Source organism: Pan troglodytes, chromosome 8, assembly GCF_028858775.2.
Source record: "Pan troglodytes isolate AG18354 chromosome 8, NHGRI_mPanTro3-v2.0_pri, whole genome shotgun sequence".
NCBI lineage: Eukaryota > Metazoa > Chordata > Mammalia > Primates > Hominidae > Pan > Pan troglodytes.
Window position 1 is genome coordinate 58478912 of NC_072406.2, and position 14521 is coordinate 58493432.

Below are 14521 nucleotides of genomic sequence, written 5' to 3' on the forward strand. Positions count from 1 at the left end.
AGTGGCTCATGGCTGTAATCCCAGCGCTTTGGGAGGCCAAGGTGGGCAGATCACTTGAGGTTAGGAGTTCAAGACTGGCCTGGCTAACATGGTGAAACCTCGTCTCTACTAAAAATACAAAAATTAGCCAGGCATGGTGGTGGGTACCTGTAATCCCAGCTACTCGGGAGGCTGTGGCAGGAGAATCACATGAACCCAGGAGGTAGAGGTTGCAGTGAGCCAAGATCGCACCACTGCACCCAGCCTGGGTGACACAGCAAGACTCTATCTCAAAAAAAAAAAAAAAAAAAAAAAATCATGGTTAAGTTGTCCAATGCATCCATTTATTCAACTAATGTTTAACCAGTACCTACAGGCAATCTACTCTGCTAATTACTGGAAATGCAAAGACAGATACAATGTCTCTAAAATTTGGAATGTGTCTGTGTAAGAATTTAAAGCATAAAGAAATGCCCCTCAATATAATGATATAACTTGTTGAATTAAAATAGTTCAGCTGTCAGTTATTGAAAACTAGTAAAAAGACTTAACTTTCACCACAATCTTTAGTAAAACTTAGAATGAGACTTACTTCTACTTATAGTCTTGGTTTAAAAAGCATAGCACACTACATCAAGTAGGCCCTAAGCATTCATATTTGTTTGCAGAATAAATATGCTATGGTCCATTTCTCAGCAGTCTAACTCTGTAAGGCAGTTCTTATATTTTAAGTGTCTAAAACACGTGTCTTCTTGATACAGGAGGAAATACTAAATTATTCATAACACAGATGAAAGTATTTTTCATCTACTTATATCCACCCTTCTTAAAAAGCATGCCTTCAACCCCCATTTGCATAGCTCCTCTGCTAACTTTTAGCCATTCCCTCTTATGAATGTACTGCCCTCTTTGTCTGAAGGCATCTGTCTCCATCAACATTTCATTTCTTACAGGAGCAGGGGCAGTGAGCTCTCCGGTTCATTCAACCTTAAGTAGAGGAAGGGGCCCCTCACAGCTCCTAAGTCAGCCTTCTGGTACTCTTAGCAGAGTCTGCTACCCCAGGGCTGCAGAGTCTACCTGGGTTAGGTGCTAGTTGTTTACCAGGGTTCAGCATCAGTCTGAACTGAGCTTCTATACAGCAAGTGGCCTCCCAAATGCCTTAGTGGTTTCTGGTTACACCTGGGGAACAGGGTCCTTAATATCCTAAAAGAATATTTTTATGCTGATAGTTATTTTATCCACGTAAAATAAATCACTCATTTAATTAAATGGTTTTATAAAAGAAAAATTATTTATAAAAGAAAAACTATTATAAATAAATAATAAAACTCATAATGAAATTGAATATTTATTTGAATTTCTCCTGGTAATAGCACTCAACAAATAAGAAAAACCGAGCTGTGAGATTTTGTTTTAAATGTAGCCATATTTCAAAAGGTAAAAAGTTGGCTTCTACATTTAATGGCAAGTGGGACATCTTCTATTTTAAAATTAACATTCAAAAAGTAGTAAAATATACACTATCATGAACACGATGTGTTTTATAGAATGGATTCATGTCTGAATACTAATCTGAATGTGGAAGAAATGTATTATCTGTTAAAAACCACACTTGAAAAATGTTCTTTTTTATAAAAAGTAGCTTGAAGTAAAAAGGAACTTGCTAATAAAGCCAGTAAACTTTCACACATGGGATTTTTTAAAAATCTCCACCCATCCCATCTCTGAAAAAAAAAGAAGGAGAAGAATAAAAGAAAGAAAAAGAAAAAACCCATATGGTCAATCTGAGTAGAGCCATTCATTACATGACTGCTCATTCTGTACAATGTGGAAGGCTGGTTATTTAGGAAATATTTCGTTTCCTAAAGTGCATCTTTTGAAGATTTGCCTAGTAAAACTGCAATATCATATACAAAACACTTAACACAAGACATGCAATAACAAAGCTAAATCATTCCAGTGTAAAGTTTTTAAAACTACTTTTAAAACTTTTGTTTCACCAAGAAATAAAGATGTAAAATACAGTAGCATTCTTGTTCTCCAACAGTATGCATTGTATGCTTTTGTTATTTGGCAAATCTTTTAGAGTCGAACAAAAATAATAGTCTAAACAATATTTCTTCTGTCATTATAATACGAATCCCAGGCAGAACAGTAAGATGTAGAGGAAGAGTTAGATTTTTGGAAGCTTTGGTGCATTAACCACAGGATTTGCCTCGTGCAAGTATCTCCTCCCTGCACTCTTGTAATCATAGGTACAGCCATGAGTTTCTGCATAACGATGAGATGCACAGAAGTTGTTTCCACATCTAAAGCACAAAAAAAGTTTATGTGAATAGTTGTATTTCTATGAAAGGCTCATCTGTCTGGGAGACAGGAGCTTGACTTCAGGTAGTCCAACAGGGGCCCTTTGGTTCTTTTTAGCAATTTCACTGCTGACATTTCCCTTCCATTCGTAAACAAGCATAAATACCCCCAAAAAGAACAAGTTAATTATCTATGAATATGACAATTTATGATAAAGAAGTCATTATTGACTGAAACAGGGTAGACCAGGCGCGGTGGCTCAAGCCTGTAATCCCAGCACTTTGGGAAGCCGAGGCGGGTGGATCTCCAGGCCATCCAGGCCAACATGATGAAAACCCATCTCTATTAAAAATACAAAAATTAGCCGGGTGTGGTGGCGTGCATCTATAGTCCAGCTACTCGGGAGGCTGAGGCAGGAGAATCGCTTGAACCCAGGAGGTGGAGGTTGCAGTGAGGAAGATCGTGCCACTGCACTCCAGCCTGGTGACAGAGCGAGACTCAATCTCAAAAAGAAAAAAGAAAAAAAAAAAAAAAGAATGAAACAGGGTATAGAACTCTATCAGTAGTAAAATTGCAAAAAGCTGATAAATATGCCCATCGTTTCTCTTATACCTAGTAAACCTAAAAGAATTCTGAATTTCTGAGGAATTCAGTCTCATGGTAAAATTAAAATAGTAAAACCTAACTATGCCATGAAAGAATTTTTAAAAATATTTCTAGTAGCAAAATAGGTTGTTTTCATTCGAACCGAATACACTCTAAAAAGCAGGGATTGGGATGGGTGTGGTGGCGGCTCACACCTGAAATTCCAGCACTTTGGGAGGCAAAGGTGAGAAGATCACTTGAGGCCAGGAGTTTGAGACCAGCCTAGGCAATATAGTGAGATCTGTCTCTACAAAAAATTTAAAAAATTAACCAGGCATGATGGCACATGCCTATAGTCCTTGCTATTAGGGAGGCTGAGGCAGGGGGATCGCTTGAGCCCAAGACATCAAGGCTCCAGTGAGTTATGATTATAGTACTGAAAAAAAAAAAAAAAAAAAAGGCCGCAGCAGCAGTTATTTTAATTCAAGCCTAGCCCCAATCTAAGGGCAGACATCCAAGATAATATGACATAACATCCTTGGAGGATATCAATCAATACTAATGAAATAAATAATTACAGTAAGAAAAAGGTCATACTTTTTTGGAAATATATTATTCATCTATTTTATATTAACTTTTAATTTTTTTATTAAATTTTTAATAGAATATTCAGGGAGGGGTTCTTCCAAGGTGCCACTCAAACAAAATCCAAGCAGGTTCATCGTAAGACGAAAAAGGTACACTCTCAGATTGGTTTAAACCTCCTAACTTAAAGGACAAGGAAGGATCTGTTTTTGTCTTTTGGAAACCCATGAGCTATCTACTTGTTCTTTACTTCAGCCAATTAGAAGTTCAACTGAAGATAGCTATTGAACATCATCTTAATGATGTTATAAACAGGCAATTTAAATATTTTATTTTGCATAATCCCCAAGCTGGGTTACCACAGAGAAAGCATCTGAGCTTCTCCAGCTCGCCAACCTGCCTGCATTCGTAGCTACTAGCCAGTCCTGTTTTCTTTCCACAAAGAAAACAATGATTTGTTGTTTTCTTCTTTGTCTTAAGAGGGGCTTTCACAGGTGGGAGGTGATGAGTAGTACATTCTCCTGTTTAGAGAAAGGACACCTTGATTAACACAGGCAAAAAATCCTAAACATGAAATATTATTAAGCAAAACACAAAACATAGTCCTATCAAAGTAAATATCTATGCCATAAAAATTAATTTGTGCTATTTTTATATCTAAAATTACTTATAAAATCTACAGGTCAAGTTGCAGTGGAACTATTTCTTTTAAGATGTGGTAGGTTTCTACTGATTAGCACTTATATTTTTAGAACTTTTTATACACACCACTTTCCTGATTATTTCTAATGGTAATCAGTTTATATAAAGTACACCAAATTTTGACAGAGAATAAAGAAAAATGTCTGCTTCAAAATCATATTTGATGAAACCTCTGAGAACATGATTGCAATATAAATATTCTGTTTGTTCACACCAAAAAGGAGTACCAGAGTATCATGAAACATGCCTCTTAGTCCTATTACACCACTGACAGTTCATCAAACCATGAGCAAGTCATTTATTCTTTCAAAACTTCAATATGTTTATTTTTAACATAATAGAACATGTATTTTTCTCTCTAGGTTAATAAGCACTTTAAGGTCAACTCAATCCATATATGTAAAAAGCACTCTGAAAGTTTTAAGCACGTTATAATTACATAAAATGTCATATTAATAATAGTAACTAACAGTACACAGCTCAATTTCACAGTACTACTAGTTTTCCAAAAATATTTACTGAATTCTGTATTACTGTATCAACTTGAGTTTTTACCTTAAAAATAAGAGCACATCTGTTATTATATAAGAAAGAATTAAATCAATTTTTTTTTTTTTTGAGACAGAGTTTTGCTCTGTCGCCCAGGCTGCAGTGCAGTGGCGCAATCTCGGCTCACTGCAAGCTCTGTGTCTCGGGTTCAAGTGGTTCTTCTGCCTCAGCCTCCCGAGCAGCTGGGACTATGGGCGCGCACCACCACGCTCAGCTTTTTTTTTTGTATTTTTAGTAGAGACAGGGTTTCACCATCTTGGTCAGTCTGGTCTGGTCTTGAACTCCTGACCTCATGATCCGCCCATCTCAGCCTCCCAAAGTGCTGGGATTACAGGCGTGAGCCACCACGCCAGGCCAAATCGATTTCTTTAATTACTAAGTGAAATGTCTTTTAGAACTGATCAAAATGCCAACAAACCCCAGTCATAAGCAGAGAGGCTCAAAGTTCCTGCCCATAGTTGATAAAGTAACAGTACAAATACACATGTGCTTGGTGTCACACAAAGGCTAAGAAGCAAGAGGCAAAGAAAGAATGCAAGAACAAGTGGAAGGAGTGAGGAAAAACTGGTAGTGTCAATGGTGCTGGGACCTTTTCTCCACTACTGAAAAAGGTTTAGGAGGCCTAAGCTTGGTATTTAGTTGGCAGCTAAAAGTCTGAAATTTCTTAAAGGGTTCAAAAAATTGGATTTACAATTAATTGGTTCTATGTCTTTTTTTTTTTTGTCACAACAGAGATTAGTTAATTTGTACACAAGCCCAGCAAAATTAAATCGTCTTTATTACCAGTCTAAAATACACTCCCAGATCTTGCCAAAACTAGAAACAAAATTTGAAACAATTGAGAGACTCCTAATGGTGCCTGGGTACCAACTCAGTTAATAAACGTTTTCTTTCTCAAGTGCACTTAGAGATACCAAGAACATCTCACAAAGGTGAGGGAGTAATTCCATTATTTAAAATATTTTTAAAAAGATATTTACTTGCACTTGCACAAGACACCAAAGAAAGGCATATATTACAAGATGTCCAATGAATGTTAATCTACTCGAAACTATCTTTAAAATTCAGGCTTAGGATATTCTTCCTTAAACAACGGTGGAAGAATCTCTGATGATAATTTAATTCACTGTAATCACATTTTCATTTTTTTTCTTTTCTTAGGGGATGCTTAACTTGATATTCTCCATACTTTTTTAATTTAAGAACTCTTGTGAGGCTGGGCGTGGTGGCTCACACCTGTAATCCTAGCACTTTGGGAGGCCAAGGGGGGCGAATCACCTTCTCTCAAATGTGTACTGAACAGATGAATAAAGAAAAAAACCCATAAAATCATATTGATGGTAAGAGTTGCTTTTCACAACAAGATGAAAGGTACTTGAGGTAATTCACTTGCTTGCCATTTCCTAGTCTCATATTTTATCTAACATCTAACAGGATCTACAAAAACTGACCCAACAGAAAGGCAGCAAAAAGTAATAAATCAGTGTTCCAGACGCAAGGCTGGTAGTCGTCTGCCTAAAATCAATGGCTAAATCTATAATAATGAATACAGTTTTCAAGGGAAACCTTATAGTGAAAAGAACAGAGGACCAATGGAGGAATCTAGGAAGTCAATTAAATGAAACTTGCATCAAAATGTATATAGACTCTTCTAGATAATTCAGAATGATAGTTATTACAGTGAGAGAAAAATGGAAGCAAGTTACACAAGTTACACAGCTCTACTGCAGCTAGCAGCTGATACTTCAAATCTAAATGAAATCAAACAAAAAAAGCATATATCTGGGGACAGGCAGAGGGCTGGTTAAAAAAAAAAAAAAAAGGACAGAAGAAAACTGAGGTTAAGGCCAGGCACGGTGGGTCACACCTGTAATCCCAGCACTTTGGGAGGCTGAGGTGGGCAGATCCCAACGTCAGGAGATCGAGACCATCCTGGCTAACACAGTGAAACCCCGTTTCTACTAAAAATACAAAAAATTAGCCAGGCGTGGTGGCGGGCACCTGTAGTCCCAGCTGCTAGGGACTCTCCTGCCTCAGAAGAGGCAGGAGAATGGCATGAACCTGGGAAGTGGAGCTTGCAGTGAGCCGAGATCGTGCCACTGCACTCCAGCCTGGGAGACAGAGTGAGACTCCATCTCAAAACAAACAAACAAACAAACAAACAAAAACGGAGGTTAAAAAAAGATTAAAACAAAAGTAAAAATTTATAGCAATGTGATAGCCTAGAATTAAAAAAAAAAACTATTTCAAGAATGAAGGACACAAAAATCAAATAAGATAAAGATATGGAGGCATCCAATGGATTTGAAATTATGGAGATTGTCAGTGACCACGGCAATAGCAGTTTCAGAAGAGCAGTGAGACGTGAACCAGCACTGAAGACTGAACTAGAGCTGAGTGAGTAGGGATGGGTGCAATGCAAATTTCCAAGAAGATTAGCTGTGCGTTAGGGCAGGACAGAGTTATGTGTCAACGAAAAACAACAACTATAACATTAAAAGTCAATAAATTACAGTAATAAAAACAATGTGATACTGGCATAAAACAGACACATAGACCAATGAGTAGACAGTCCAGAAACAAATCCTCGTATACATGATCAAATGACTTTCAACACGGGTGCCAAGACCATTCAATGAGGAAGGACAGTGTTTCAACAAAAGTTAATAAGAAAATGGGATGTTCACATGCAAAAGAATGAAATGGAACCCTTACTTTACACTCTATATTAACTCAAAATGGATCAAAGACCTAAACATAAGACCTAAAACTATAAAACTTCTAGAAGAAAAGATAGGGGAAAAGCTTCACAGTATTGGATTTGGTGGTGATTTCTTGGATATGACACCGAAGGCACAGGTAACAAAAGGAGAAAATAGACAAACTGGATTTCCTAATGTGTCAGGCATTCTGGACTTTCCAGTGATGCCACTGAGATAGCACCTGTCAAAAGAGCAGTGGTTCCATTTCTAGATTGTGGATCTTCAGATAAATTCTGCCATTTTCATTTCACTTCCTGAAAGTCAGGGTTGGCTTGTGAAAAGTTGTTAAACAACATGCTAAATGTGAAATGTCAACCCTCACTCTAAACTTTCCCCGTTCAGAACATCAGATACTTCATTGGGTTTTATAGTGGCTTTCTGATTTTTGGTAGTCCGTTGAAGAAGGGAGTTTGAAAGTTGTTGTATACTGTTAACGACTGTCTGTCCATGTACTGCCTGAAATACCATGATTGTTTATGGAAAGTATCTTTAATAAAGCTGGATACAGTTTGGTTTGGGGGAAAAAAAAAACATGAAAAGACATTTCTCCAAAGAAGATCTACAAATGGCCAATAAGCACATGAAACTACTCATTAGGAAATCAACTTCACTAATTAGGGAATCAATAATCAGTAACACTAATCATCACAGATACGCAAATCAAAACCACAGTGACATCACCTCACACCCATTAGGATGGCTACTAGCAAAAACATAGGAAAATAACAAGTGTTGCCAAGGATGTGGAGAAATTGGAATCCTTTTGCACTGTTGATGGAATGAAACATGGTACAGCAACTGTGGAAAACAATATGATGGTTCCTCAAAAAATTAAAATAGAAATACCTTCTGATCCCGCAATTTCATTTCTGGGTATATATTCTAAAGAATTGAAAGTAGTGTCTCAAAGACATATATGTACACCCATGTTCACAGCACCATTATTCACAATAGGTAAAACATGGAAACAATACAACTGTCTATTAACAGATGAATGGGTAAGCAAAATATGGTGTGTGTGTGTATGTGTATATTGTGTGTGTACACACACACAATAGAGTATCAGCCCCAAAAAGAAAATAATTTCTGATATATGCTACTACATGGGTAAACCTTGAGGACATTCTGATAAGTGAAATAAGCCAGTCATAAAAAGACAAATACTGTTTGATTCCACTTACATAGGTACTTAGAGTACCTAAAAAATCATTGAATTAGGAAATGAAATGGTGGTTGCCAGGGTGGTGGGAGGGGGAAGAGTGTTTCAGTTTTGTAAGATGAAAAGTGTTCTAGAGAAAGGGGGTGGTGATGGATCCCCAACAATGTGAAAGTCACTGAACTTTATACTTAAAAATGGTTATGACAGTAAAATTTATGTTATGTTTATTTTACCACAGTACAAAATAATTGAAAAAATGTGCAAATAGATTATGACTTTATAACCTTGGGCCTTACATAGGAATGAAAAACAAACCCTAAATGTCTTCAATAAAAACATAAAACCCACATGACAACCATAACAAATAAGGTATCTTTTAAAACCTTGAGGCTACAAAGGTGGCACATCTTTGGTAACGAGTTTCCCATCCCTGGTCTGGGTATTAAAACATTTAAAAAGATGGCTTCCTTCCTCCTTGAAAATAATGACTGGCCGGTGCATCTTTAATGTGTTACCATACTGGTAGAAAGAAGTGCTAATGTTATAGTCACTTCCACTACTAGGCCTTGGAAAGGGCTGGCCCTACAGACTGTCCCTTTCTTTTATCCAGAAATGACTAGTTCATCAAAAAGAGATTCTTACCACCACCTCTGATGTTTGGCCATGATGTTGAAAGACATCTTTCTAGGGTAATTCTTCAAAACCCACATGGCTCTAGAGTGGCCAGCAACTAAGGTGGTTGGGAACTACATGTTCATTCTTCAATAATCTTGTGGATTTTTTTGACATAGATAACACCTCTTCCAAGATAATATATTTCAATTTCAATTTTTGTTTTATTCTTTATATATGTCCTACAGTCCGTTCTCATAATTATTCTTAATTGGAAAAAGCATTTAGAGACAGAATTTACTCTGTACATGCCACAGAGAAGGTTCTTCCCATTTCTCTTTGAAAATTCAACCGGATGCATAATTATGTAATTATCAGCCTTGTATTGTTTTCAAAATTATCTGTAGCTTACCTACGCTTTTCCCTGCTGCTGCATTATTTCCATTCATTCCAACACCATGGGTAGACTACAATTAAAACACAAAACATCTATAGAGGTGAGTCAATGAAGAATAGAAATGATCAACAAACATGAAATACTTGTATTTTATCACTAAGATGCTGTTGGACTTTCATTTTAAATTATTTATTCCAATTTTTGTTTAATTAAATTAACTCAGAACCTGATTCCACATCTAGCAATATCGTGCTTATTATTTATCTTTAAGAGGGTAAAATTTGCCGGGTGCTGTGACTCATGCCTGTAATCCCAGCACTTTAGGAAGCTGAGGTGAGAGGATTGCTTGAGCCTGGGACGTCGTGGCTGCAGCGAGCTGTGATTGCACCACTGTGTTCCAGGAGTTTGAGAGCAGCCTGGGCAACACGGTGAAACCCCATCTCTACAAAGAATATAAAAGTTAGCCAGGCATGGTGGCATGTGCCTGTAGTCCCAGGGACTCAAGAGACTGAGGTGGGAGGATTGCTTGAGCCCTGGAGGTCAAGGCTGCAGTGAACCATGATTATGCCACTGTGCTCCAGCCTGGGTGACAGAGTGAGACCCTGTCTCAAAAAAAAAAAGGCCAGGTGCAATGGCTCACGCCTGTAATCCAGCACTTTGGGAGGCCCAGGCGGGTGGATCACGAGGTCAGGAGATCGAGACCATCCTGGCTAACACGGTGAAACCCTGTCTCTACTAAAAATACAAAAAAAATTAGCCGGGCGTGGTGGTAGGTGCCTGTAGTCCCAGCTACTCGGGAGCCTGAGGCAGGAGAATGGTGTGAACCCGGGAGGCAGAGCTTGCAGTGAGCCGAGATAGCACCATTGCACTCCAGCCTGGGTGAAAGAGCGAGACTCCGTCTCAAAAAAAAAAAAAAAAAAAAAAAAAGGGAGAGAGAGAGTGAAATTTGATGACTCAAATAAAAAGTTCTTACTTGGGATGGAAAAAAACATTAAAAACATTTAGCATTTAAAAATACATATTTTTAATACATATTTGAAAATATGGGTGTATTGGCATGTTCCTATATTCCCAGCTACTCAGGAGGCTAAGGCAGGAGGATTGCTTGAGCCCAGGAGTTCGAGGAGTTCAACATATACATACATATCTGATAAACTGTTTACATTAACTTATGTTCAAATTACTGTTCTCATTTCAGGACTAAAACAGCATTCAAAATTCAACTATCAAGATTTTATACAAACTAAATAAACATTTTCAGATAATTTATGAAAATAATCTAATCTTAGCCTTCCTTATTTATGTAAACAAAAACCAAACTTTAAATAAGTTGAATCACTACAAGGATAACTACTAGAGCATGTTGAAAGGAAAATACTGACCAAAAAAACTCCTGTATGTTCTAACTGGGGAGAACTTTTCCTAAAGTTTTCTTCCTGAAAATGCTGGAGGTTTGTAGACAGCCCAGTTCCAGAGTTCTGAAGCCTGCCTGCCCCACGTGTGCTCTGTAATCTATTTCTGCTTGTGCTCCCGGCCAGTGAGGCAAGAAAACTGATATTATTTACACAACCAACAGGCTCTTTGGAAGCCTTGTTAGTCATTTCTGTGATATCCCGAGCCTCAACTTTGGAAATAACATCAGATCTTTTCCCAAGTGAATCAACTTTAACACCTTGAAAGCAAGTAGTCCTAGAGAAAGAAGAATCAGTTATGTTTTGAACATCCAGTGACTGAGAAGAAGAAGGCTGTAGCTTCCCAAACTCAAAACATTTGGACTGTCTTTCTGGTTTCACCAGAGAATTATGTAGCGACATTGGTGCAGAACAGCGAAGAGGTGACAAGAGTCTATTCTTGTGAGGACTTAATTCCCGGTAGTTAAGAACTGAAGTCTCTACTGATTCCCCATTCAGCACTCCTGCAACATGCTTGAGATGCTGCTCTGGAGCTTTCAACCCTTTGTCAGCATTAGTGAGTAGCAACTCCGGATTCACTTTGCACGCACCTTCTAAGCCGCTGCTCTGTTCATCAGCATTTCCTTCTGCAAATGAAGCCAGTGAGCCCACTTTAGGTAGAAGTGATTGTTCGGTTACACATTCTTCTGAAGGTAAGACAATGTTCTCATTACTAGATGGCAAGTTTCCTAAAAAATGTTTTGTTTGCCTAGGCAGGGATGATCCAAGATGGAGAACAGAGTCAGCAAGCTCCTGGTCATTTCCCAACTCCAAATGGGGTATCTGAGGAGGTAGTTTGACGTTGCTACTGAAGTGAGACAGTGTGTTATTCTCCCAGCTATTATCTTCCTTAAGAAATTCACCAGTGATAGAAGATATGGATCTCTCAGCAGAGAGTTGAGTTGCCAAACTTGAAATTCCATTCCTGGAGATTTCGGGCAGATATGCGTTCCCAAAAGCAGGTGAACAAGATTGACCAGTGTTGGGGAGGACCCTTAACAATCGGTGGCGAGATGGTGCAGTGGAACCACTAGAAGGTCGAGGAGCTATAGGTGGGTGAGGTTTTATCTTGACAGCTTTCTTAGGCTAAAAGGAATGAATATACAGTTTCTTTACACAGTCGTTTTCTCTGCCCATTAACAAAAATTAGCGAAGGAAGAAAATGTTACTTACCATAACATACTAGCATTTTCACTATCTCAATTTAAAATGTTTAAGAAGAATAAAATCTTAAGATTATGATAGAGAAGATCCTATTTTCCTTCACTGAGTATACTTTTCTGGGAATATTAAAGAAAAATAATTTTGTTTTATTTCCTTACTGCTGTTTCTCAGAGTTTTACTACAAAGAAAATGAACTGATTATATTAGATATGACATTGCTGACCTATTTTAGATCTCCAACAATTTTTCCTACTATGTTGAATAAACGTTTCATTGGACTGGTACACAGAAAAAAAGTTATCAATCCTAAAAAAAAAAAAAAAAAGTTAAAAGGGCTAAACTGCTATCCTTGAAAAGACTTGCTGGCAACACTGGCCTTTGGCTGGCTTTTGGGAACAACTATTTCAGGAGGTTCAGGAGGGTTCCCATGAACCTAACTGATAAGAGATGTTCATTGTGCCAAACTATTTATGCAATAATATAGTTCATGATGAACACTTGCTTTCCTTTTGGGAGTCTGAACCGCAAATGCCAGGCAGAGGGTGCCTACAATGAAGAGGCCCAGTAAAATCCCTGGGCACAGAGTCTCTAATGAGCCTCCCCGGTAAACAACATTTCACATATATTGTTACAACTCATTGATAGAGGAGTAAGCACATCTCATGAGACTCCACTGAAAGAGGACTCTAGGAAGCTTGCACTTGGTTTCCTCCAGACATGGCTCTATGCACCTTTTACCTTTGCTGATTTTGCCTTGTATCTTTTTGCTGTAATAAGTACAACTATATACAACAACATACTACAGCCCTGTGAATCTTCCTAGCAAACCATCACACCTGGGATGGTCTTGGTGCCCTCTGGCACGGTAGATTTTTTAAAAAGTACCACAAAAATTCAAGATCTTATGAATAAAGTTGAGAACTAAACACAAGAAATCTAGCTCTTAAAAATAAGCAAAAATGGTAGCAAGCAGGCATGAGGATGGGATGGAATACCTTATGACATACCAATGCTCCCACTTACAGAAGATATAAAATATATGAAAATATAAGAAAAGCTGGATAATTCAGTGGATACCAACTGAGGCAAGAAAAATTAGAGGAGCTAAGAAGGAAGAAACCTTGGAAAGATGAGCTGGCTCCTATAGATGTTTTTATCCTAGAGACAGAGTTGTCACCTAGGCAGGAATGCAATGGCACAATCTCAGGCCTCCACCTCCCGGGTTCAAGCAATTCTCCTGCCTCAGCCTCCTGAGTAGCTGGGATTACGGGCACCCACCACCATGTCCAGGTAATTTTTGTATTTTTAGTAGAGATGGGGTTTCTCTATGTTGGCCAGGCTGGTCTCGAACCCCTGACCTCAGGTGATTCACCCATCTCAGCCTCCCAAAGTGCTGGGATTACAGGTGTGAGCCACCACGCCTGGCCCAATCTGTAATTCTTTATCCCGCAAAAAATTCTTCAAAAATTAAGGATATGACTTCTGGGCTGTCGAAATTAATGACAGCTGCCTAAAACTGAATTTCTCCATGCTCCAGAAAAACTACACAGATCAACAACATACACAAATAAAATCACTCATAACCCATGCATCAGAAAAACTGGGAGACATATGATATGAACTTCAAAATATTCCCCAATCCAAGAAACTCATCTGCAAAGCCTATGCCTGTGGTGACAGACAGGCAAAAGTATGGAGAAGTATGAAGCTTCACCAAAAAAATAAAATAAAATAAAATAAAAAAATAATAAAGGGAAAAAAATAAAGAAAGAAAAGGAGAGGTTTGCTGATGGAACAAAGAAAAATCCACAAAAGACAAAATCCCACTTGATTATGAAGATACTAAAAATAGATCTAAGATATGGGATATCAAACACAGGCTACTGAGAAATTAAAAGGAAGTGACTTTATTTTTATGTGTATTTTTTGAGACAGGGTCTGGCTCTGTTACCCAGGCTAGAGTGCAGTGGTACAATGGCTCACTGCAGCCTCACCCTCCCAGGGTCAATCGATCCTCCGAGCAGCTGGGACTACAGACACACATCACCATGCCCAGCTAATTTTTATATTTTTTTGTAGAGATGGGGTCTCCCTATGTTGACAGGCTGGTCTCAAACTCCTGGATTCAAGTGATCCTCCCACCTCTGCCTCCCAAAGTTCTGGGATTATAGGCATGAGCCACCACACCGGGCATTAAAGTTGTTCAGGATAAAGGAGGTAGCTTCAAGAAGACATCACTTTTTGAAGGGAGAAGGGGTAAATTGAAAGG

The 14521-nt window shown here is 38.2% G+C and overlaps 1 protein-coding gene across 22 annotated transcripts in view; it reads right to left on the minus strand.

The window, feature by feature from the left end:
• Window positions 1-1314: 1314 nt before the first annotated feature.
• ZFAND4 (zinc finger AN1-type containing 4) overlaps window positions 1315-14521 on the minus strand; it is a 62035-nt gene continuing 48828 nt past the window's right edge. For 20 of the 22 annotated variants that reach the window (XM_009458337.4, XM_054659433.2, XM_063780377.1 and 17 more), the window contains 4 exons: window positions 11020-12174; window positions 9653-9707; window positions 3857-3977; window positions 1315-2288 (listed from right to left, as the gene is read on the minus strand). In XM_009458337.4, the coding sequence (XP_009456612.3) occupies window positions 2153-2288; window positions 3857-3977; window positions 9653-9707; window positions 11020-12174 (1467 nt within the window). In that variant the 3' untranslated portion in view covers window positions 1315-2152. 22 annotated transcript variants of the gene reach the window in all.